Source organism: Ascaphus truei, chromosome 18, assembly GCF_040206685.1.
Source record: "Ascaphus truei isolate aAscTru1 chromosome 18, aAscTru1.hap1, whole genome shotgun sequence".
NCBI classification, from domain to species: domain Eukaryota; kingdom Metazoa; phylum Chordata; class Amphibia; order Anura; family Ascaphidae; genus Ascaphus; species Ascaphus truei.
Window position 1 is genome coordinate 32,175,712 of NC_134500.1, and position 25,180 is coordinate 32,200,891.

Below are 25,180 nucleotides of genomic sequence, written 5' to 3' on the forward strand. Positions count from 1 at the left end.
TAATGAATACTGAGGGCGTCTCATTCCCTGACGTTGTAAGCGTGTATTACCTACCTTACATCTATTCTAATAAATGTTATCTATCTGCATGACAAACATAATGCAATATATATATATATATATATATATATATATATATATATATATATATATATACATACATACACACACACACACACACACACACACACACACACACACACACACACACACACACACACACACACACACACACACACACACACACACACACACACACACACACACACACACACACACACACACACACACACACACACACACACACACACTAACTATTATTAAGGTTATGTGGGTAAAAAAAAGGGACAAAAACCCTCCACAGTAAAGCATCTGTAAATATTACTGTATGTTCATTTGCATGTCTTAGACAGGTCTGCAACCCTGTCTTTCCCCATTATCGCCCAGCATACAGCGCTTCCACTGCAGCAAGGGATTCTGGGAAATGACATGCAAATGAGCACTCAGTGCCACCTTTTGTCTCAAGCTCGTATTACACAAGCAAATCCTCAAGCCAATGCATGCTGTTTTAAACACAGCTTTTAGACAGAGGCTGGGATGAGATATATATATATATATATATATATATATATATATATATATATATATATATATATATACACACACACATATATATATATATATATATACACACACACACACACACACACACACATATTTGTATACACACAGAATAAATATGTATACCCAGTGTGTGTGTGTGTGTCCACAGACAGACAGACAGACAGACGTATTACCTGCAGCATGGAGCTGGTCCGCCAGGTCATATAACAGCTTGAAATTATCGCCGCTCTTCAACCCTCGTCCTGGGAAACAACAACAAAGAACAAACACCATTATACCAGCAGCCTTATATCAGGGGCAGCCACCCCATCCTCAAGGGCCATGTACAGCTCAGGTGTTATGGATACCCCATCTTCAGACTGAGCCACCTGTGCTGAAGCAGGGATATCCTTAAAACATGACCCATTAGGGGGCGTCTTGAGGACTGGTGTTGGCCGCCCCTGCGCCACGCTCTCTATGTTAGCCTATCACTCTATACCGCGGTGCTGACCCCTCTTACCCAGAAGGAGTGACCTCTCTTTCTCCCCCCCCCCAGTAAAGATATATACAGATACTTGAGTCATGTCCGTTTTTCCTACCTCCAGACACTACGACCTTTGCACTGGTCAGCTCCGGGCGGTCACTTTTGGTCAGGCTCTGCTCCAGCCACTTGGATAATCCGACAGGAGCAGGAGGTGAGACTGCGCAGATAAAACATTTATGGTTAGAGAAACATCTGGAACTAATAGCAGCAAATTAATTAGAGAGGCAGTACTCTGTAGCAACATACTGCGGTCACTGAAAAGCCTTTAGCAATGTAACCAACCCTTGCGTTCCGCCCAAGGATGTCTTCTCCCTACCCATCTTATATCTAAAACCTCTCTCACTCACTGCCCCACACCTCTGGAATACCCTTCCCCTCAATATCCGACTGCCACCCTCTTCCTCCACCTTTAAGACCAATCTTAAAAACCCTTGCTAAAGAAGCATACGAGTAGCTCCGTGGCTGATACTATACATCTCATACTTCGACCTTGGCCCCTTGCAGACGCACTTACCAGCACACCCTGTCTCTGTAAATGCTCCCTAATTACCACTTAGATTGTAAGCTCTTCGGGGCAGGGACTCCTTTTCCTATTGTTTTAGGTCTGCAGCGCTTCCTCCCATTCTGTGTTATAATATTGTCACGTGTATTGTACTGCGCTACGCACCTGGATGGCGCTATATAAATAAAGATATACATACATATTCCTGGTTCCAACCCAAAAAACAGACAGTACGAACTAAACCAGAACTCGCTGGTTAGCAGCTCGGACCAAGCGGGAGAGAACTATTTTTTATTTAATACTTAAAAAGCTGGCCATCTTTAGCAGGCCCGGGAGAAAAATGTGGTTACAACAGCATTTGCGCACAAGAGAAAATGATGAAAAGGTTATTAGAATGAGGCGTTACACACAGGGCGACAAGGGACAGAAGCAGCACGTGTGCTGAAGGAGAGCGCACTGCACCTGTAACAAAGTCATGGCTACTTAGATTTGTAGCATGGTTGCTACAGACATACAGGTACCTGTGCCTGAGCCAGCGTTCCCCCCGGCAGCTGCGGCAGGCTCGAAGGATGTCGCTCGTATAGTCAACACTTTAACAGGCTCGTCACACTTCACGGTACACAGGGCATTCCCTGGAAAACAGTTTTAAAAAGGTAAAGGGTCAAAGTGACCTAATGACAGGGACGTGTTTAATGGGTTAAAGGGTCAGTCCCAAGTAGGGGGCAAAGTGACCTAATGACAGGGACGTGTTTAATGGGTTAAAGGGTCAGTCCCACGTAGGGGCAAAGTGACCTAATGACAGGAACGTGTTTAATGGGTTAAAGGGTCAGTCCCACGTAGGGGGCAAAGTGACCTAATGACAGGGACGTGTTTAATGGGTTAAAGGGACAGTCCCACGTAGGGGGCAAAGTGACCTAATGACAGGGACGTGTTTAATGGGTTTAAGGGTCAGTCCCACGTAGGAGCAAAGTGACCTAATGACAGGGACATGTTTAATGGGTTAAAGGGTCAGTCCCACGTAGGGGCAAAGTGACCTAATGACAGGAACGTGTTTAATGGGTTTAAGGGTCAGTCCCACGTAGGAGCAAATTGACCTAATGACAGGGACATGTTTAATGGGTTAAAGGGTCAGTCCCACGTAGGGGCAAAGTGACCTAATGACAGGAACGTGTTTAATGGGTTAAAGGGTCAGTCCCACATAGGGGCAAAGTGACCTAATGACAGGAACGCGTTTAATGGGTTAAAGGGCCACTTTGCTCCCACGTGGGACTGACTCTTTAACCCATTAAACATGTCACTTAGGTCTTTAAAATGTATCACAAGTGCCGTATATGTGCACTCCCCGGAACGATAGAACGCTGCAGTACAAGATGTTATCGCCGGGTTTCCTGGTGGATAATGGGCTCCCCCTGAGGGATATCTCATCCCGCGGATGGTTTGTTGTCGTGACGAGTCCTCAGAACAGCAGGGATGTATTAATATTTCACGACACACGTGGGGACGTGTGCACTCCATGTTACGCAGGGACCCGTGTCTCTAATTAGTGATTGATGGCTCGCAACGTGTCAACAGGGAGACGCACAGGGGGGGGGGGGGGGGTGTAAGTGACAATTACAGGGGACAGAGATCGGAATTACCTGAGGGGTTGGAGGGGGGAAGAGGCCCCTCCCCATCAACTGTGTGACCTCCTACATACCCTCCCAAACCTGTCTGGACCCTGCTCGTGGCCTCCCTCACCCCCACCTTCTTCATCGCGGTCCTGGGACGGTCGCCCCCCCTGCCGCCTCCTATCCGCCATTTCTCTAAGCTAGTCAGCCCCTGGGGGTAGTGCCTGGTAGGCTATATCTGGCACGTGACATCATAACGAGTTGCAGACAACTTGTATAGCTGAACCTTTGTACGGAATCATACCCAAGTGTGTGCGCGTATATATCTAGCTACAGGCCACACATACAGGCACGCCAGGGCTCCAGAAACAATGCATTTATTGCAAAACTATCAGTAGACACTATACAGAGACCTGTGAGGTTGGGAAGCTCTGCTCACACTATGCAGAGACCTGTGAGGGTGGGAAGCTCTGCTCACACTATGCAGAGACCTGTGAGGGTGGGAAGCTCTGCTCACACTATGCAGGGACCTGTGAGGGTGGGAAGCTCTGCTCACACTATGCAGAGACCTGTGAGGGGTGGGAAGCTCTGCTCACACTATGCAGGGACCTGTGAGGGGTGGGAAGCTCTGCTCACACTATGCAGAGACCTGTGAGGGGTGGGAAGCTCTGCTCACACTATGCAGGGACCTGTGAGGTTGGGAAGCTCTGCTCACACTATGCAGGGACCTGTGAGGGGTGGGAAGCTCTGCTCACACTATGCAGAGACCTGTGAGGGGTGGGAAGCTCTGCTCACACTATGCAGGGACCTGTGAGGTTGGGAGGCTCTGCTCACACTATACAGAGACCTGTGAGGTTGGGAAGCTCTGCTCACACTATGCAGGGACCTGTGAGGGTGGGAAGCTCTGCTCACACTATGCAGAGACCTGTGAGGTTGGGAAGCTCTGCTCACACTATGCAGAGACCTGTGAGGGTTGGGAAGCTCTGCTCACACTATGCAGAGACCTGTGAGGTTGGGAAGCTCTGCTCACACTATGCAGAGACCTGTGAGGGTTGGGAAGCTCTGCTCACACTATGCAGAGACCTGTGAGGTTGGGAAGCTCTGCTCACACTATGCAGAGACCTGTGAGGTTGGGAAGCTCTGCTCACACTATGCAGAGACCTGTGAGGTTGGGAAGCTCTGCTCACACTATGCAGAGACCTGTGAGGGTTGGGAAGCTCTGCTCACACTATGCAGAGACCTGTGAGGGTTGGGAAGCTCTGCTCACACTATACAGAGACCTGTGAGGGTTGGGAAGCTCTGCTCACACTATACAGAGACCTGTGAGGGTTGGGAAGCTCTGCTGACACTATACAGAGACCTGTGAGGTTGGGAAGCTCTGCTCACATTATGCAGAGACCTGTGAGGGTTGGGAAGCTCTGCTCACACTATACAGAGACCTGTGAGGGTTGGGAAGCTCTGCTCACACTATGCAGAGACCTGTGAGGGTTGGGAAGCTCTGCTCACACTATACAGAGACCTGTGAGGGTTGGGAAGCTCTGCTCACACTATACAGAGACCTGTGAGGGTTGGGAAGCTCTGCTGACACTATACAGAGACCTGTGAGGTTGGGAAGCTCTGCTCACACTATGCAGAGACCTGTGAGGGTTGGGAAGATCTGCTCACACTATGCAGAGACCTGTGAGGTTGGGAAGCTCTGCTCACACTATGCAGGGACCTGTGAGGGTTGAGAAGCTCTGCTCACACTATGCAGGGACCTGTGAGGGTGGGAAGCTCTGCTCACACTATGCAGAGACCTGTGAGGGTCGGGAAGCTCTGCTCACACTATACAGAGACATGTGAGGGTTGGGAAGCTCTGCTCACACTATGCAGAGACATGTGAGGTTGGGAAGCTCTGCTCACACTATACAGAGACCTGTGAGGGTTGGGAAGCTCTGCTCACACTATGCAGAGACCTGTGAGGTTGGGAAGCTCTGCTCACACTATGCAGAGACCTGTGAGGGTTGGGAAGCTCTGCTCACACTATGCAGAGACCTGTGAGGTTGGGAAGCTCTGCTCACACTATGCAGAGACCTGTGAGGGTTGGGAAGCTCTGCTCACACTATACAGGGACCTGTGAGGTTGGGAAGCTCTGCTCACACTATACAGAGACCTGTGAGGGTTGGGAAGCTCTGCTCACACTATGCAGAGACATTTGAGGGTTGGGAAGCTCTGCTCACACTATGCAGAGACCTGTGAGGGTTGGGAAGCTCTGCTCACACTATGCAGAGACCTGTGAGGGTTGGGAAGCTTTGCTCACACTATGCAGAGACCTGTGAGGGTTGGGAAGCTCTGCTCACAATATGCAGGGACCTGTGAGGGTGGGAAGCTCTGCTCACACTATACAGAGACCTGTGAGGTTGGGAAGCTCTGCTCACACTGTGCATGGACCTGTGAAGGTTTGGAAGCTCTGCTCACACTATGCAGAGACCTGTGAGGTTGGGAAGCTCTGCTCACACTATGCAGGGACCTGTGAGGTTGGGAAGCTCTGCTCACACTATGCAGGGACCTGTGAGGTTGGGAAGCTCTGCTCACACTATGCATGGACCTGTGAAGGTTTGGAAGCTCTGCTCACACTATACAGAGACCTGTGAGGTTGGGAAGCTCTGCTCACACTATGCAGGGACCTGTGAGGGTTGGAAGCTCTGCTCACACTATACAGAGACCTGTGAGGTTGGGAAGCTCTGCTCACACTATGCAGGGACCTGTGAGGTTGGGAAGCTCTGCTCACACTATACAGAGACCTGTGAGGTTGGGAAGCTCTGCTCACACTATGCAGGGACCTGTGAGGGTTGGGAAGCTCTGCTCACACTATACAGAGACCTGTGAGGGGTGGAAAGCTCTGCTCACACTATGCAGGGACCTGTGAGGGTTGGGAAGCTCTGCTCACACTATGCAGAGACCTGTGAGGTTGGGAAGCTCTGCTCACACTATGCAGAGACCTGTGAGGATTGGGAAGCTCTGCTCACACTATACAGGGACCTGTGAGGTTGGGAAGCTCTGCTCACACTATGCAGGGACCTGTGAGGTTGGGAAGCTCTGCTCACACTATGCAGAGACCTGTGAGGTTGGGAAGCTCTGCTCACACTATGCAGAGACCTGTGAGGGTTGGGAAGCTCTGCTCACACTATGCAGAGACCTGTGAGGTTGGGAAGCTCTGCTCACACTATGCAGAGACCTGTGAGGTTGGGAAGCTCTGCTCACACTATGCAGAGACCTGTGAGGGTTGGGAAGCTCTGCTCACACTATGCAGAGACCTGTGAGGGTTGGGAAGCTCTGCTCACACTATGCAGAGACCTGTGAGGTTGGGAAGCTCTGCTCACACTATACAGGGACCTGTGAGGTTGGGAAGCTCTGCTCACACTATGCAGGGACCTGTGAGGTTGGGAAGCTCTGCTCACACTATGCAGAGACCTGTGAGGTTGGGAAGCTCTGCTCACACTATGCAGAGACCTGTGAGGGTTGGGAAGCTCTGCTCACACTATGCAGAGACCTGTGAGGTTGGGAAGCTCTGCTCACACTATGCAGAGACCTGTGAGGTTGGGAAGCTCTGCTCACACTATGCAGAGACCTGTGAGGGTTGGGAAGCTCTGCTCACACTATGCAGAGACCTGTGAGGGTTGGGAAGCTCTGCTCACACTATGCAGAGACCTGTGAGGTTGGGAAGCTCTGCTCACACTATGCAGAGACCTGTGAGGTTGGGAAGCTCTGCTCACACTATGCAGAGACCTGTGAGGTTGGGAAGCTCTGCTCACACTATGCAGGGACCTGTGAGGTTGGGAAGCTCTGCTCACACTATGCAGAGACCTGTGAGGTTGGGAAGCTCTGCTCACACTATGCAGAGACCTGTGAGGTTGGGAAGCTCTGCTCACACTATACAGAGACCTGTGAGGGTTGGGAAGCTCTGCTCACACTATACAGAGACCTGTGAGGGTTGGGAAGCTCTGCTCACACTATGCAGAGACCTGTGAGGGTTGGGAAGCTCTGCTCACACTATGCAGGGACCTGTGAGGGTTGGGAAGCTCTGCTCACACTATACAGAGACCTGTGAGGGTTGGGAAGCTCTGCTCACACTGTGCAGGGACCTGTGAGGGGTGGGAAGCTCTGCTCACACTATACAGAGACCTGTGAGGTTGGGAAGCTCTGCTCACACTATGCAGAGACCTGTGAGGTTGGGAAGCTCTGCTCACACTATACAGAGACCTGTGAGGGGTGGGAAGCTCTGCTCACACTATGCAGGGACCTGTGAGGGTTGGGAAGCTCTGCTCACACTATACAGAGACCTGTGAGGTTGGGAAGCTCTGCTCACACTATGCAGGGACCTGTGAGGGTTGGGAAGCTCTGCTCACACTATGCAGAGACCTGTGAGGGTTGGGAAGCTCTGCTCACACTATGCAGAGACCTGTGAGGGTTGGGAAGCTCTGCTCACACTATACAGAGACCTGTGAGGGGTGGGAAGCTCTGCTCACACTATGCAGGGACCTGTGAGGGTTGGGAAGCTCTGCTCACACTATGCAGAGACCTGTGAGGGTTGGGAAGCTCTGCTCACACTATGCAGAGACCTGTGAGGTTGGGAAGCTCTGCTCACACTATGCAGGGACCTGTGAGGGTTGGGAAGCTCTGCTCACACTATGCAGAGACCTGTGAGGTTGGGAAGCTCTGCTCACACTATGCAGGGACCTGTGAGGTTGGGAAGCTCTGCTCACACTATGCAGAGACCTGTGAGGGGTGGGAAGCTCTGCTCACACTATGCAGGGACCTGTGAGGGTTGGGAAGCTCTGCTCACACTATGCAGGGACCTGTGAGGTTGGGAAGCTCTGCTCACACTATGCAGAGACCTGTGAGGTTGGGAAGCTCTGATCACACTATGCAGAGACCTGTGAGGTTGGGAAGCTCTGCTCACACTATACAGAGACCTGTGAGGGTTGGGAAGCTCTGCTCACACTATGCAGAGACCTGTGAGGTTGGGAAGCTCTGCTCACACTATGCAGGGACCTGTGAGGGTTGGGAAGCTCTGCTCACACTATGCAGAGACCTGTGAGGTTGGGAAGCTCTGCTCACACTATACAGAGACCTGTGAGGGTTGGGAAGCTTTGCTCACACTATGCAGAGACCTGTGAGGGTTGGGAAGCTCTGCTCACACTATGCAGAGACCTGTGAGGGTTGGGAAGCTCTGCTCACACTATGCAGAGACCTGTGAGGATTGGGAAGCTCTGCTCACACTATGCAGGGACCTGTGAGGTTGGGAAGCTCTGCTCACACTATGCAGAGACCTGTGAGGGTTGGGAAGCTCTGCTCACACTATGCAGAGACCTGTGAGGTTGGGAAGCTCTGCTCACACTATGCAGAGACCTGTGAGGGTTGGGAAGCTCTGCTCACACTATGCAGAGACCTGTGAGGTTGGGAAGCTCTGCTCACACTATACAGAGACCTGTGAGGATTGGGAAGCTCTGCTCACACTATACAGAGACCTGTGAGGGTTGGGAAGCTCTGCTCACACTATACAGAGACCTGTGAGGGGTGGGAAGCTCTGCTCACACTATGCAGGGACCTGTGAGGTTGGGAAGCTCTGCTCACACTATGCAGGGACCTGTGAGGGTTGGGAAGCTCTGCTCACACTATGCAGAGACCTGTGAGGATTGGGAAGCTCTGCTCACACTATACAGAGACCTGTGAGGGTTGGGAAGCTCTGCTCACACTATACAGAGACCTGTGAGGGTTGGGAAGCTCTGCTCACACTATACAGAGACCTGTGAGGGTTGGGAAGCTCTGCTCACACTATACAGAGACCTGTGAGGGTTGGGAAGCTCTGCTCACACTATGCAGAGACCTGTGAGGTTGGGAAGCTCTGCTCACACTATGCAGGGACCTGTGAGGTTGGGAAGCTCTGCTCACACTATACAGAGACCTGTGAGGTTGGGAAGCTCTGCTCACACTATGCAAAGACCTGTGAGGTTGGGAAGCTCTGCTCACACTATGCAGGGACCTGTGAGGTTGGGAAGCTCTGCTCACACTATGCAGGGACCTGTGAGGGTTGGGAAGCTCTGCTCACACTATGCAGAGACCTGTGAGGGTTGGGAAGCTCTGCTCACACTATGCAGAGACCTGTGAGGTTGGGAAGCTCTGCTCACACTATGCAAAGACCTGTGAGGTTGGGAAGCTCTGCTCACACTATGCAGGGACCTGTGAGGGGTGGGAAGCTCTGCTCACACTATGCAGAGACCTGTGAGGTTGGGAAGCTCTGCTCACACTATGCAGGGACCTGTGAGGTTGGGAAGCTCTGCTCACATTATGCAGGGACCTGTGAGGTTGGGAAGCTCTGCTCACACTATGCAGGGACCTGTGAGGTTGGGAAGCTCTGCTCACACTATACAGAGACCTGTGAGGGTTGGGAAGCTCTGCTCACACTATGCAGGGACCTGTGAGGTTGGGAAGCTCTGCTCACATTATGCAGGGACCTGTGAGGGTTGGGAAGCTCTGCTCACACTATGCAGAGACCTGTGAGGTTGGGAAGCTCTGCTCACACTATGCAGGGACCTGTGAGGTTGGGAAGCTCTGCTCACACTATGCAGAGACCTGTGAGGGTTGGGAAGCTCTGCTCACACTATGCAGAGACCTGTGAGGGTTGGGAAGCTCTGCTCACACTATGCAGAGACCTGTGAGGGTTGGGAAGCTCTGCTCACACTATGCAGAGACCTGTGAGGTTGGGAAGCTCTGCTCACACTATACAGAGACCTGTGAGGGTTGGGAAGCTCTGCTCACACTATGCAGAGACCTGTGAGGGTTGGGAAGCTCTGCTCACACTATGCAGAGACCTGTGAGGGTTGGGAAGCTCTGCTCACACTATGCAAAGACCTGTGAGGTTGGGAAGCTCTGCTCACACTATGCAGGGACCTGTGAGGGTTGGGAAGCTCTGCTCACACTATGCAGAGACCTGTGAGGTTGGGAAGCTCTGCTCACACTATGCAGAGACCTGTGAGGTTGGGAAGCTCTGCTCACACTATGCAGGGACCTGTGAGGTTGGGAAGCTCTGCTCACACTATACAGAGACCTGTGAGGGTTGGGAAGCTCTGCTCACACTATGCAGGGACCTGTGAGGTTGGGAAGCTCTGCTCACACTATGCAGAGACCTGTGAGGTTGGGAAGCTCTGCTCACACTATGCAGGGACCTGTGAGGTTGGGAAGCTCTGCTCACACTATGCAGAGACCTGTGAGGGTTGGGAAGCTCTGCTCACACTATGCAGAGACCTGTGAGGGTTGGGAAGCTCTGCTCACACTATGCAGAGACCTGTGAGGGTTGGGAAGCTCTGCTCACACTATGCAGAGACCTGTGAGGATTGGGAAGCTCTGCTCACACTATGCAGAGACCTGTGAGGGTTGGGAAGCTCTGCTCACACTATGCAGGGACCTGTGAGGGTTGGGAAGCTCTGCTCACACTATGCAGGGACCTGTGAGGTTGGGAAGCTCTGCTCACACTATGCAGAGACCTGTGAGGGTTGGGAAGCTCTGCTCACACTATGCAGGGACCTGTGAGGTTGGGAAGCTCTGCTCACACTATGCAGAGACCTGTGAGGGTTGGGAAGCTCTGCTCACACTATGCAGGGACCTGTGAGGGTTGGGAAGCTCTGCTCACACTATGCAGGGACCTGTGAGGTTGGGAAGCTCTGCTCACACTATGCAGGGACCTGTGAGGTTGGGAAGCTCTGCTCACACTATGCAGGGACGTCTCCTTTATAATATTTAATCTCTTTTGGCGACATTTCTCACCAGCATAAATAGTCCTCACAAAAGTGTCGGGGGATTTGATCTCGATGATGTCGGAGATGGGCGCCACATCCAGCTTCGCCGCTACTCTGGGTAGGAGATTCTAGGTCGGAAACAAGACAACAAATAACCCGGGCGCCCCAAGTAACATTCACCTCGTTACGGGGCTGTGTACGGCTTTCTGTGGGGTAACCCATGTGCGCGAGGGGATGGTCCCCTTAAGCCCTGCACTGATTTTTCTGTGTATTAAAGCTTCAATAGCCGTTGGGTCCCTGTTAGTTTGTCTGCACTCTCAGCACTCAGTCGTTTCGCGTCTCCGTGATGGCGTCACTGCCGCCGAGACTCTCCTGCAGTCCTGAGCTCCCTTGGTCAGCGATCCCTAATGAAGTGACGTTCCCTTCTTGAAACGCGTTGGGATTGAATCGCGCGGCACAGACCGGCTCTGAGGGAGGGACCCAAGGAGATCAGGACAGCAGGAGAATCTCGAACGAGTGGCAGTGACGCCATCGCAGAGATGTGACGCCAACGCAGAGATGTGACGCCATCGCAGAGATGTGACGCCATCGCAGAGATGTGACGCCATCGCGGAGTCACGACGCACAAGGCCCGAGTGCTGAGAGTGACGGTAAAGTAACATGGACCCAAAGACACGTTTGGAGCTTTAATATACAGAAGAATCAGGTTAGTTCAAGCAGTATTAGAGCAGAGAATACAATTGAGTAAAACACAAACAAACAAACACACACACACACACACACACATCACCCCATGGAAAAACAGGAGCATAATCAGCAACACACTTTCTTGAATTAAAGAGAAAGTCACACTGATATATCTATATCCATATATATCTATCTCTCTATATATTTTATAAAGTGCATGTACGTGCATATGTGTATATGTGTATGCTTGTACGTGTGTGTACACGCGCGCACGTTTGTATGGACGCACACGTACGCACGCCTGTGTGTGTACGTATTTAGAAATGTGCTGTGTTGGTGGATAGATAAGTGTCTCAGCTCCTGACGATACTTTGTGGGGTTGTTCACACTCCCATCTACATAAAATATATTTGTGAACAAATCCTCTTTTCCTGATGCTTAGCGGTATGCCGGCACACGGCTCACGGCTCACCCGGCCCCGGTAACTGGCTCACCCGGCCCCGGTAACTGGCTCACCCGGCCCCGGTAACTGGCTCACCCGGCCCCGGTAACTGGCTCACCCGGCCCCGGTAACTGGCTCACCCGGCCCCGGTAACTGGCTCACCCGGCCCCGGTAACTGGCTCACCCGGCCCCGGTAACTGGCTCACCCGGCCCCGGTAACTGGCTCACCCGGCCCCGGTAACTGGCTCACCCGGCCCCGGTAACTGGCTCACCCGGCCCCGGTAACTGGCTCACCCGGCCCCGGTAACTGGCTCAGCCGGCCCCAGTAACTGGCTCACCCGGTGAAGTGTATGGGATCAGGTAATGCGTGGAAGACCAGGAAGCGCTTCGCACCAGCATCGCGCCGAGCGGGTCACATCAGTGACATGGCGGAGGGAGCCTTAACCCCGTCACGGCTGTGCTAAGCGAGCTCAGTAACAGGTCCTCTTTACCTTGCCAAAGGCAGACGCTCCGGCACAGATGTGGGTGAAACCGAACTGCTTCTGAGCTTGCAAAATCAATGGAGTCAGCTCCTCTGGGGAGAACACACGGTTGTTACCCTATAGTACAGCCTGCAGACAACAGCACTTTACATACACAATGCGCATTTTATGTCTTAAAGGGGTAGTCCCAGGTAGGAGCAACGTGGCCTGACAGTGACATAGTTAATGGGTCAGTGCCACGTAGGGGCAACGTGACCTAGTGACTTGTTTAATGGAGTATAGGGTCAGTGCAACGTGACCTAATAAAAGTGAAGTGTCTAATGGGTTAAAGGGTCAGTCCCACATAGAAGCAAAGTGACAGGGACGTGTAAAAATACACACCAGAAACAATCTCCAATACTTAACCCACTGAACGCCTCTCTGTCCCTAAGAGTAACAGTACCTTGCCAGGGGGTGGTAGTTTAGCAGCAGCAGGTAAATCCCTGCGCGTCTCACCTGGCAGGAACCCTTTGTATGCGTCGTGTTGGGCCACAAACACTTTGGACACCCCCTGCACCTTCGCCAGCTCCTCTGCTACCTGCCAATACAAAGGGTTAACACGGTGATCTGGCACAGGGGCCCCAACCATACAAAGCCACCTCGTGAAGGAACCATTAACCCTGCACTGGCAGCAACGCCCGCCCCGATCCCGGAACTTTCCGGCTGGAATATGTGAGTATATCTTTATTTATATGGCGCATTACAGCAGTAACACACGGCATCGTGAGAATAAGCGCTTGAGACATAAACGTAGACATTTAGGAAAAGGCGTCCCTGCCCAGAAGAGCTTACAATCTACGTGGTCAATATCCCGCCTTTAACATCACAATGCTGCCTGTATATTTATCTCAGGTCCACGGTACATCGCTGAGGAGTATATTCTAATAGTACAATATCAATACGGCAACTTTTTATTTTCCAACATGACTAGCTGAAAGTACTGAGCGGTGCTTGGGAATTTGAAGAAACCAACCTCATTCCTCCCCTCCTGCTCTCACCCCCTCCCCCCATCTCACACCCTCCATCTCACCCCCTCCCTCCCCCATCTCACATCTCATCTCCCCCCTCCCATCACTTTCCTTTAATAACTTACGATGTCCCCAATTCTTTCCGCCTCTCTCCCCTCCCCCAGCGTTCTTACTTTCTCCTCACACACCAACTGACTTCCTCACTCTCTGTGTAAACTTCACAGCTATCTGACTCTACATATCTGCCACCAGGCTATGTGCATTAGGTCACCAGCTACATAGCCTGCCAGGTACAACACCCAACGGCTGACTTCCTTTTCAGAAAAATTGTAACATAGAATTAAAAACAGAATGTATCCAATTTCCAAACAGACACAAACCCGCTCCTAGATCTCAGGAACCTTCATGATATTTTTGTTACGATATCTTGAGAGGTCCAAACGCAGAGCGATCAGACACACAACTCTGCCAAATATATAGGAGATTCAGCAGAATTTGGACACCAGATGCAATGAGTTTGTGGTAACAGTCACGTGTGCCTGCAAAATGCTGTGTACAAGCGCTGTGCACACTGTATGCAAAGAACAGTATACGAGTGCAATTCTATGCATAATACAAAGGAACATACATACATTGCAAAACACGTCACCAGAACATGGGAAATGCAACATTTCCAACACTGTTGTCCAATGCAGCAATAAACCACTCAAAAGGCCAGTCACCGGTGCTTAAACGCACATATTGCTGCAGTGATAACAGCCTCACATCCAAACTAATCGATTGGTTTGTGATTTTCTACACATACAAATACACTTGCCTCCATGCTGAAATATGAATGACAAGCAAATTACGCGCGGACTTGCTATTATCCATTTTTAAAGGTTTAATATTTAACCCTAATGTTGCCAGGCATACAGAATTCTTTAGTGGTCGGTCCCACTGGGGATCTAATGACCGTGATATCCTCAGTGGGACTGACCTTTAACCCATTAAACACAAGTTACTTAATGACAGCGACGTGTTTAATGGGTTCAGGGTCAGTCCCACGTAGGAGCAAAGTGACCTGAGTGTCCTGTTTAAGGCTGAGTCCCCGCTGGCGCTGAGCGCGCTCATGCTTAGAGCATGAGCGCCGGGTGTCCTGCAACTTGCGAACGCGCGTGCGGAGGGGGGAGGGGGGGTGCAATTGCGGGCTATTTCAGCAAGCGGGAAAGTATAAAAAATGTATTTACCAAAGAGCCGAGCGTGTGTGCCCACGCATGCATCACGTGAGCCGGAACTATATATATATATATATATATGAAAGTAACTGCGCCAAGCGCCACCTGCTCAGCACCAGCGGGGAACGAAGTGGCCTAATGACAGGGACGTGGTTAATTGTTAACTGATGCTGTCTGGGCAGCGTTAACTTATAGGACTGCCAGGACCACGTGAACGTCACAGCTGCTTCCCACAGGACTCACACCGACTCCCTTTGCTGAGACCTTTGGGGGCCGCAGGTCACCAAACCCACCTGAGTACAGTTAGTCCCGGCCACCAAGCAGGACACATCCCCCCCGAGGTGCCCAGCAGCGGCGATTGCGTTGAGCGTGATGGGTGTCAGCTTCTGATTATCGTGCTCCGCTATCACCAGCGTGCTGTGTAGCCTCTGCAGTGCGGCCTGGGAGACAGCAGGATACACATTAGTGCTGAGCGTGCACCCCCAAAACACACGTGGCCAGGGCTCTGCAATGAATTGCTGTCCCTCCTGGCAGCGAAGGGGTTAAGTACACATGTACCATGGATGTAGTAAGGGCACACTCCTCTCCTCCCCCTCCCCCCCAGATCTCCACATCGGTGTGTGGGTGTAATTACATATAAATGAAATACACACTTTGTTTATGCATAAGCCCCCCTCATCCCCAAGGTGTGTGTGTGTGTGTATATATATATATATATATATATATATATATATATATATATATATATAATAAATTAGTGTGTGTGTGTGTGTGTATGTATATATATATATTATATATATATATATAATAAATTAGTGTGTGTATGTATGTGTATGTATATATATATATATATATATATATATATATATATATATATATATATATATATATATAATAAATTAGATCGATATATATATATATATATATATATATATATATATATATATATATATATATATATATATATATCGATAGATATATATACACACTGTACTAACTCCCCCAACCCAGTCAAAGTGTATATATAATATACAGCACTCTTATCCCCCCACCTCCCCCTGGTGTATATATACATATAATACAGGTCTCACGCCTCCTCCCGGTGTGTGTGTATATATAACCGGTACACGGGTCTCACCCCCCGCCTCCTCCCGGTGCTGAGCGCGCGGAACATCCCGGAGACAGAAACACACTGACACAGGAAGGTGACCGGAGAGTGTGACGTCACCAACGCGCGCCGCTCCAACACGGGAGCTGCGCGGGGGGAATGACACGTGTGTGTGTGTGTGTGTGTGTGTGTGTGTGTGTGTGTGTGTGTGTGTGTGTGTGTGTGTGTGTGTGTGTGTGTGTGTGTGTGTGTGTGTGTGTGTGTGTGTGTGTGTGTGTGTGTGTGTGTGTGTGTGTGTGTGTGTGTGTGTTATCACGCTTAAATATATGCTCATATCTCATATATATATATATATATATATATTACTCTAGAATGTAATACAAATACGTGTGCCCTGCGCAAAAAATGGCCAGAGGTCAAGGCTAACTCCAACGGTCGAGAGAAAGCGTCAACATTATCAGGAGATCAAGACCGTTGAAGATTATCCCTTGGCTACTAATTGCAATTAATGTAATTACTATTAGCTGATTAATTTGTCATTGGAATCTCCTGCCTCTGAGATCAGCACAAATCTTGTCTCCATTTTATAATAATCCAGGTGGAGGAAAGCCACCCAACCCAGTCATTTATATTATATTATATTGGGTTGATAGGTGCCTTACTGACGATTTAATCCATTAAACAAGACACTGCCATATGGTCACTTTGGTCCTACTAAGGACTGACCCTAAAGCCCATTAAACACGTCACTGTCCTGGTATTCAGGACTTTTCTCCAGGCCTGTCTGTGCAGGACGGCCGGACCTGGATGTCGTGGGGATTTCCAGGGTGGTTCATATCTGGGAAGACAAGACGGTTAAAGCATTTGATTCACTCACTAGAGACTTGAGGTTACAAAATACTTACCTTTTTATATTTTATCAGATTAGGCGATTTGGGAATTCAAAGGCTCCATTTTTTGGACCTACCCCCTTTAAAACTATGTTCCTTAGCAGAAGCGGACACACAGGGTTAATTTCTTCATTGTACGGTAAGATTTCAGTCTGTGACTCCCCTCTGAAGCAAGATTTATGGCCCAATGGGAAAATTATTTGGGCAAGATACGAGATGTAGAAGATTGGGAAGATATATTAGTGTCACGATAAAAGAGAATGGTGTTGGGTGACAAGGAGAGGAGCCGGACCTACCGATCCAGGAATGGGCAGCGAACAGTCCCTAGTGCCAACCAACCATTAAATTAACGCTCTTATCCTACAGGGACTAATTACAAAAAGTGATGTCAACTTTAGCATCTGTAGATGCTGTCAAAAAAAAGCTGTGTGTGCTGTGCACGCGCATAGTAAGTGAAACTTCTTTGACTTTTGTCACAGAAATTGTATTTGTATTGGTGATGTTTTAATTAAAAATCAAAATACAATTTCATTGACAAAACGCAAATAAATTTGACTTAGAACATGCGTACACATCCCTTGTATTTGCACTAAGCGTGAATTCCTCGTGTGTGTGTGTGTGCGTGACTGTGTGTGTGTGCGTGTGACTGTGTGTGTGCGTGTGACTGTGTGACTGTGTGACTGTGCGTGTGACTGTGTGACTGTGCGTGTGACTGTGTGACTGTGTGTGTGTGCATGTGACTGTGTGTGTGCGTGTGACTGTGTGACTGTGTGACTGTGCGTGTGACTGTGCGTGTTACTGTGTGACTGTGTGTGACTGTGCGCGTGACAGTGCGTGTACGCGTGACAGTGCACGGTGCACGTGACAGTGCGTGTGCACGCGACTGACTGTGTGCGCGACTGACTGTGTGCGCGACTGACTGTGTGCGCGACTGACTGTGTATGTGTGCGTGTGTGCGTGTGACTGTGCGTGTGTGCGTGACCATGTGCGTGTGTGTGTGACCGTGTGCGTGCGTGTGACCGTGTGACGTATGCGCAGCCCCCCTGCACCTCACACATCCCCCTAACCTATTCACAGTCAGTGTGTGTGTGTATGTGTCAGTCAGTGTGTGTGTGTGTGTGTGTGTGTGTGTGTGTGTGTGTGTGTGTGTGTGTGTGTGTGTGTGTGTGTGTCAGTCAGTGTGTGTGTATGTGTCAATGTGTGTGCATGTGTGTCAGTCAGTGTGTATGTGTGTCAGTCAGTGTGTGTGTGTGTGTATGTGTGTCAGTCAGTGTGTGTGTCTGTGTGTGTATACTGTATATGTATGTGTGTGTGTCTGTCACTGTATGTGTGTCTCTCTTTCTGTGTCCTGCCCCCTCCCTCCTGACTCCCCCCCCCCCCCTCAAAGGCAGGCAGAGCTGCGGACTCGCGGCGGCTCTGCCTGAGACTCTCCTCCTCCCCTCACACCCCCCCCCCCTCACAGACAGGCAGAGCTGCGGACTCGCGGCGGCTCTGCCTGAGACTCTCCTCCTCCCCTCACACCCCCCCCCCCCTCACAGACAGGCAGAGCTGCGGACTCGCGGCGGCTCTGCCTGAGACTCTCCTCCTCCCCTCACACCCCCCCCCCCCCCTCACAGACAGGCAGAGCTGCGGACCCGCGGCGGCTCTGCCTGAGACTCTCCTCCTCCCCTCACACCCCCCCCCCTCACAGACAGGCAGAGCTGCGGACCCGCGGCGGCTCTGCCTGAGACTCTCCTCCCCCCCCCCTCACAGACAGGCAGAGCTGCGGACCCGCGGCGGCTCTGCCTGAGACTCTCCTCCCCCCCCCCCTCACAAACAGGCAGAGCTGCGGACCCGCGGCGGCTCTGCCTGAGACTCCTACTCCCCTCACAGACAGGCAGAGCTGCGGACCCGCGGCGGCTCTGCCTGAGACTCTCCTCGCCCCTCCCACCCCCCGGCGAGACGCGGCAGCACCGGGCAACGGGCAGATACCTAATAAAGGCCCCCCCCTCCGGAAGTGCTGCGTGGGCAGAGGCAGTATCGGCGGGGAAGGGGGGGCAGCGCGTCATCGTCAGCAGGAGCTGGCTTCGAGGGGAGCGCTGCAGCGATCCCCTTCTGATGGTGCTGTGGGGAACGCAGCTCACTCTACCCCCCTCCCCCCCATTCCATGCCTCGCCCGGGGGAGGTCAGCAGGAGTGGCGGCAATTAAATTTTGAGGGCTGCCGCCGCCGCATGTCAGCGGGTGGGGGGAGCAGAGCTCGTTAGGAGCTGCGGCGGCGGATACCCTCCATGATCCCTGGGCTCCTCTCCTCGACCCCGGCGGCGCTCAGTCAGCGGGACGCAGGAAAGCGGAGGTAGGGAGGAGAGAGGCTGCGCGGCATGGCAGCGGCCGTTAGGAGCGGCGGCTATCGCCGCCGCATATGTCACGGTGTGTGGGGGGTGTGGGGCTGGGGGGGGTGGGGGGGTGATTAGGAGCGGCGCCGGCGGCTATCGCCGCCGCCGCCGCATCTGATTTGTGGAGCGGGTGTGATGTCAGTGTTGGGGTTGGGCTGAGCCAGAACACAGCCCGGCCTCAACTGCCAGCACTGACGTCACATCCGTTTCATTTCTGTCTCCACAATTCTTTTTTGCCCCATCACGAATGAGGTGCCACTAAGGAAGTTTCACTTCAATAATACATCATGTTCTGATTCGTTTGGATTGTACCCCTCCCCCTCAACCCGCTGCAGGAGAGGAGGTCCGAAAGAACCTGTCACGGCAGCTCACTCCGAGATTCCCTTCTCTCCATGCTGGTACAGCTGATTCTCTTCCGCCAGAAATTCCTCAGCCCATGCAACTTCGGGGCAACAAGTTGTCGTCCAGTGAGAAACAGCGCCGATGCAATGCTGGTCTCTGCCTGTACTGTGGCAATCCCGGACATCAGGTACTCTATTGCACCCTAGTTGGGAAACGCCAACTCCCAATGAGGTCCAAGGGAATCACATTGGGAACACTTTCTACCTCTCCTACCAAAGAGAAACCATTGCCAACCAGGATCCTTGTACCTGTTACGCTGACCGGCGAGAACTCCCACACCACCGCTTTAGCCTTTGTGGATTCCGGTTCAGGAGGCAATTTCATTGACCAGGGCTTCGCTGAGAGGAATAACATCGCCCTCGTCTGCAAGAAATGCCCTACAGGGTTGGAAGCAATTGATGGTCAATCACTGCAACCAGCATTTATCTCTACACAGACCACTCTCTTTCATTTACGTACAGGTGAGGACCATACGGAAGAGATCCAGCTGGATGCCATCCATACTCCATCGGTCGACGTGATTCTTGGCCTCTCGTGGCTCCAACTTCGCAACCCATCTATTGATTGGACTGACAAGGAACCTGTCCTGTGGAGCGCTTCATGTTCTAAGAATTGTGCAGTGCCGTCAAGAGTATGTGCGGGATTGCTGCTCCTAAAGAAGAGAAGGTAACTTTGCCCGAGGTTTACACCGATTTTCGTGATGTTTTTGATAAAGCAAGATCGGAGCTTCTGCCACCTCATCGCGCCTTCGATTATCTATTGACCTGCTGTCCAGTTCAGTACCTCCTAGGGGAATCTCATGTTCACTTTCCCTTCCAGAGACTAAAGCCATGAAGGAGTACATTCAAAAAATTTTACCAAAGGGGTTTATTCAGAAATCTTCCCAGCCGGAGCAGGCTTCTTCTTCGTGAAGGAGAAGGATGGATCCCTACGACCCTGGATCAATTATAGAGCTCTTAACAAGATCACCATCAAAAAACATTATCCCTTGCCATTGATTTCGTAACTCTGTGGCCCCTTGGAGGCGTTCAAAATCTTTACCAAACTGGACCTGCGTGGGGCCTACAATTTGGTAAGAATTCGCCAGGGTGACGAATGGAAAACGGCTTTCAATACTCGAGATGGCCATTATGAATACCTTGTCATGCCCTTTGGTCTCTGTAATGCTCTTGCCGTCTTCCAAGACTTCGTTAATTAAATCTTCAGGGACCTGCTCAATCAGTTTGTTATCGTCTATTTGGATGACGTAATGAATTTTCTAAGTCTTCACAGGAACATGTCGGTCATGTCAAACAGGTACTGTTACGCCTTCGTGAAAACCATTTGTTCGCCAAGCTGGAAAAGTGTTAGTTCCACCAAACCTCCACGATATTTCTCGGATACATAATTTCTGACACTGTTCTCATCATGGATCCAGCTAAAGTGAAAGTGGTCCTGGATTGGCCGCGTCCCACTACTCTCAAGGCTGTACAGCGCTTTCTGGGCTTTGCAAATTACTACCGCAGGCTCATTCAAAATTTCTCTTCTGCAGTAGCTCCCATTACAGCCTTAACGAAGAAAAGTGCGGATCCTACTTCATGATAGCCAGCGGCTAGCCAAGCCTTCGATCATCTGAAAACCGCCTTCGTTTCGGTACCCATTCTCATACATCCGGATCCCAAACTACCATTCACATTGGAAGTAGATGCATCAGACGTCGGGGCCGGAGCTATTCTGTCTCGGAGAAGGACTCCTCAAGCCAGACTTCATCCGTGTGCCTTTTTCTTGAGAAAATGTTCTCCAGCCGAACAAAATTATGACGTAGGTAACCGGGAACTTCTAGATATCAAGTTTGCTCTAGAAGAATGGAGACATCTTTTAGAAGGCATGGAGAATCCTATCACCATTTTGACCGACCACAAGAACTTACTCTACATCGAGGGCGCTCGTCGCCTAGGGGCTCGACACACCCGGTGGTCGCTTTTCTTTTCCCGTTTCAATTATATTATTTCTTTCCTCCCGGGTTCAAAAAATGTCAAGGCGATGCCCTCTCCCATCAGTTTTTGGTGGACGACAAAACCGAGGATTGTCAGGAAACCATACTTCCCTCTAAATACATACTTTCCGCTAACAACTTCGATGCCTTGAGAGATTGTACAAGATCAGTCCCACATCCCAGAATGTCTCGAAGTTCCTGAAGGGCGATTCTTTACCTCACCACCTCCATCAGAGGAAGGTTCTTGAATGGGGTCATTCTTTCAAGTCATCTGGACATCCTGGTACTAGAAGAACCACCGATCTTGTGGAGCGGACCTTTTGGTGGCCCGGCATGCAGAAGGACATTAAGGACTTTGTTGCTGCGTGCTCGACATGTGCTCGGAATAAGACTCCTCTGAACAAACCACCAGGACTCCTTTGACTTCTTCCCATCCCAGTGTAACACTCACGCTACCCACAAACAAGGCAAGACCCCGGTACTGAGGTGGGAAGTTACAAAGCCACGCACCCACAGCAGCGGAAGTGCACCTGGAAGGCGGATTGTCTAGCGTTGCCGGGTCTGGGTTGGAGAGAGAGGGTTAATCGGTATACTTGCAGGTCCTGGGATTGGAGAGAATAGAATCGTAGAAATCAGTTAGCCATGGTCTGGGATTATAGATGGTAGAATAGTCCAGGTCTGTTAGCCGTGATCAGGGATTGGAGAAGTCGCCGTAGTCGAGGGTAAGCCAAGGTCAATATCCAGAGAGGTTCACTTACAAGCTGGGTCGGTACACAAGAGGTTAATCTGAAAGACAAGACTGGAACAAGGCAAGGCACAACTGTAGGAAGCAGTGAGACTACACCAAATTATGCTGAGCACTGACTGAGAGCAGAAACAGGGTATATGTAGGCAGACAGACGGGGTGGAGCGGGGGCGCAGCCCCTGCGGAAGCTGGGATAGGCTGCAGGAGACAAGAGGCACAAATGATGCTTGACACGCAGCTGGGGATCGTTGCACGTCGTCACGTGTCGCGCGAGAGCACCACAGCGCGTCCAGGGGACGGAGCCAAGCTCCGTGGCAGGGGCTGAAGAGCTGCGGGTGTGCGCATGCTCTGTAATCAGAGCGGGGTTGCGCGCATGAGCGGAGAGTGGAGCAGCGGTAGCAGCAGCACTAGGTAAGGAGGGAACACGTCGCAAAGGACGTGTTCCCCGATTCCTTACACCCGGATTGTCCATGGACACATCTATCCATGGACTTCATAGTAGAACTGCCTGTGTCTAAAGGGATGAACACCATCTTCGTAGTGGTAGACCACTTTTCTAAGCAGTCCCACTTTATCCCATTGAAAGGGATTCCCAACTCTCCCAAACTGGCAGGCATCTTTGTCAAAGAAATTTTCCGCCTCCATGGTGTGCCGCCTGTCATCGTCTCTGACCGTGGATCACAGTTTATTTCGAAGTTCTGGCACTCCTCCTCACAGCAATTAGGTATATCTCTACATTTTTCTTCGGCTTATCATCCCCAAACCAACGGTCAGACAGAGCGAACCAACGGGTCACTGGAGCAATATATTCACTGTTTCGTCTCAGACACTTAGGATGACCTTCCTTGGGCCGAGTTCGCGCACAACAATCTGCACAATGAATCCACCATGGAGTAGCCCTTCTTCATTATGGGTTTCACCCGTCTCTCCGGCCCATCGCCACACCCAGTTCTGGTGTACCGGCAGCACACAACAGAATTCTTTGGCTACAGAATTCATGGAAAAGAATCCAGCAGAATCTTACCAGGGCAAATTCTAGACAGAAGACACAGTCGGACCGTCACCGTAGGAGCATTCAAGAATTCAACCCGGGAGACGGTGTGGTTGTCTTAAAAGAATATCCACCTCAAGGTTCCTACGCTAAAATTAGCACCAAGGTTCATCGGACCCTATTCCGTTGTGGAGAAGATCAACCCGGTGGCATACCGTCTGCGCCTTCCTCCTTCTATGAGGATTCCGTCAGTGTTTCATGTTTCCCTGCTGAAGCCGGCCATCCGGGATCCTCGCATCCCCGATTTTAATCCTCGTCTCCATCTCCACTCCTTGTACAGGGCCAACAGGAGTACAAGGTCCAGTCCATCTTGGACTCCAGGATTTCCGGGTGCCGATATAGTATTTCGTACCCTGGAGGGGCGTTGAACCCGAGGAATGATCGTGGGTTCCTCGCCACCGTCTTCATGCCCCCAGGCTTGTCCGGCTCTTCCACGCCAAATATCCGCACAAGCCCTCCCTGAGACGCCCGGAGGTCGCTCCAGAGTGGGGGTGGGGGGGTACTGTCGTGATCCATGATTCGTGATCCGCTCCCGCGCGGAGGTTAATACTATGGTCCCCGGTCCCACCTCCAGACTCCGCCCATGCGGCAACATCATCAGTGCGCAGTGTGCACACGGGGCGCGCAGTCAGCACACGCATGAGCCACGTCATCTCTCCGCCTCTGGGATCCTCCCCACATCTGTCTCCTGCACCGTATCCTCCTATCACACTCACTCTCTCTGACGCGCCTCCTCCAGCCTGTTACCTCATTGGTCCCTGTGTCCTATTTATGCTCAGCCAGCCCACTGGCAAATCGGCTGAGCATAAACCTTCCTATGTGCGAAGTGTTCACTGCTACCCTTGCCTCCACAGTTTTGTCTTGTACTCCGGTTCCTCTGTTTCTGACCTCAGCTATTCGTCTGGACTTCGCTCTTCTAAACTCCTGACCCCGGCTACCAACGACGATCCACACCTCTCCAACCCCAACCTCGGCAAAGTACCACGACGATCCACACCTCTCCAACCCCGACCTCGGCAAAGTACCACCACGATCCGCACCTCTCCAATCCTGACCACGGCTAGTACCTTCAACGATCCGCTCCTCTTCAACCTCTCCAACCCCGACCTCGGCAAGTATCTCTGACCATCCATACCTCTCCAACCCCGACCCGGCTACCTCGAGTTATCTACACTCCAGACGTGCCCACGCGGCTGTGGGTTGGTGTTATATATAAATCCCCACCTCGGCCTTGCGGTCACACCTTGTTTGGGGTGAACACTCCATTACAACCGCTGATGTGACCTGCGCGGTCTATGGGCGTGATCAATGCCTTAAGGCAATGTGATCGCGCCGCTTTCGCACGCCTTCGCAGCAGCATGGATGCCGCCTTAGGCAACAATAATTTCACAAGGGGGATATTATGGGTGTGATTTTACCTTTTTCCCATAAACGATACGTTCGGGCGCTAAGAGCTGGGGTCCCGGATAGAGCGGTTTCAAATAGATGCCGTCTATTTACCTTATAGAGTTCAACCTCTACGTAATCGTTTGTTTATTACCTTTGCAAATGGAACCAAGAATCTCTGTCTATGTGATGATGTAACAAAGCAATATTTTTTACTCTTTCCCGTCACTTACCTTTTTTCTGTTTGTACCCCTTTCCCTCTTATGTTACAAATAAAACTGCAATACAATAAAACACGTCCCTGTCATTAGGTCACTTTGCAACTACGTGGGACTGACCCTTTAACCCATTAAACATGTCCCTTTAATTAGGTCACTTTGT

The 25,180-nt window shown here is 51.2% G+C and overlaps 1 protein-coding gene across 1 annotated transcript in view; it reads right to left on the minus strand.

The window, feature by feature from the left end:
* ETFA (electron transfer flavoprotein subunit alpha) overlaps positions 1–16,160 on the minus strand; it is a 38,691-nt gene extending 22,531 nt beyond the window's left edge. The window contains exons 1-8 of the mRNA XM_075576058.1: positions 16,008–16,160; positions 15,163–15,309; positions 13,141–13,222; positions 12,655–12,737; positions 11,063–11,162; positions 2,171–2,281; positions 1,203–1,304; positions 798–866 (exon numbers count right to left, since the gene is read on the minus strand). Coding sequence (XP_075432173.1) covers positions 798–866; positions 1,203–1,304; positions 2,171–2,281; positions 11,063–11,162; positions 12,655–12,737; positions 13,141–13,222; positions 15,163–15,309; positions 16,008–16,043 — 730 coding nt within the window. The 5' untranslated portion in view covers positions 16,044–16,160. The remainder of the gene's footprint in view (positions 1–797; positions 867–1,202; positions 1,305–2,170; positions 2,282–11,062; positions 11,163–12,654; positions 12,738–13,140; positions 13,223–15,162; positions 15,310–16,007) is intronic.
* Between the last annotated feature and the right edge of the window lie 9,020 nt (positions 16,161–25,180).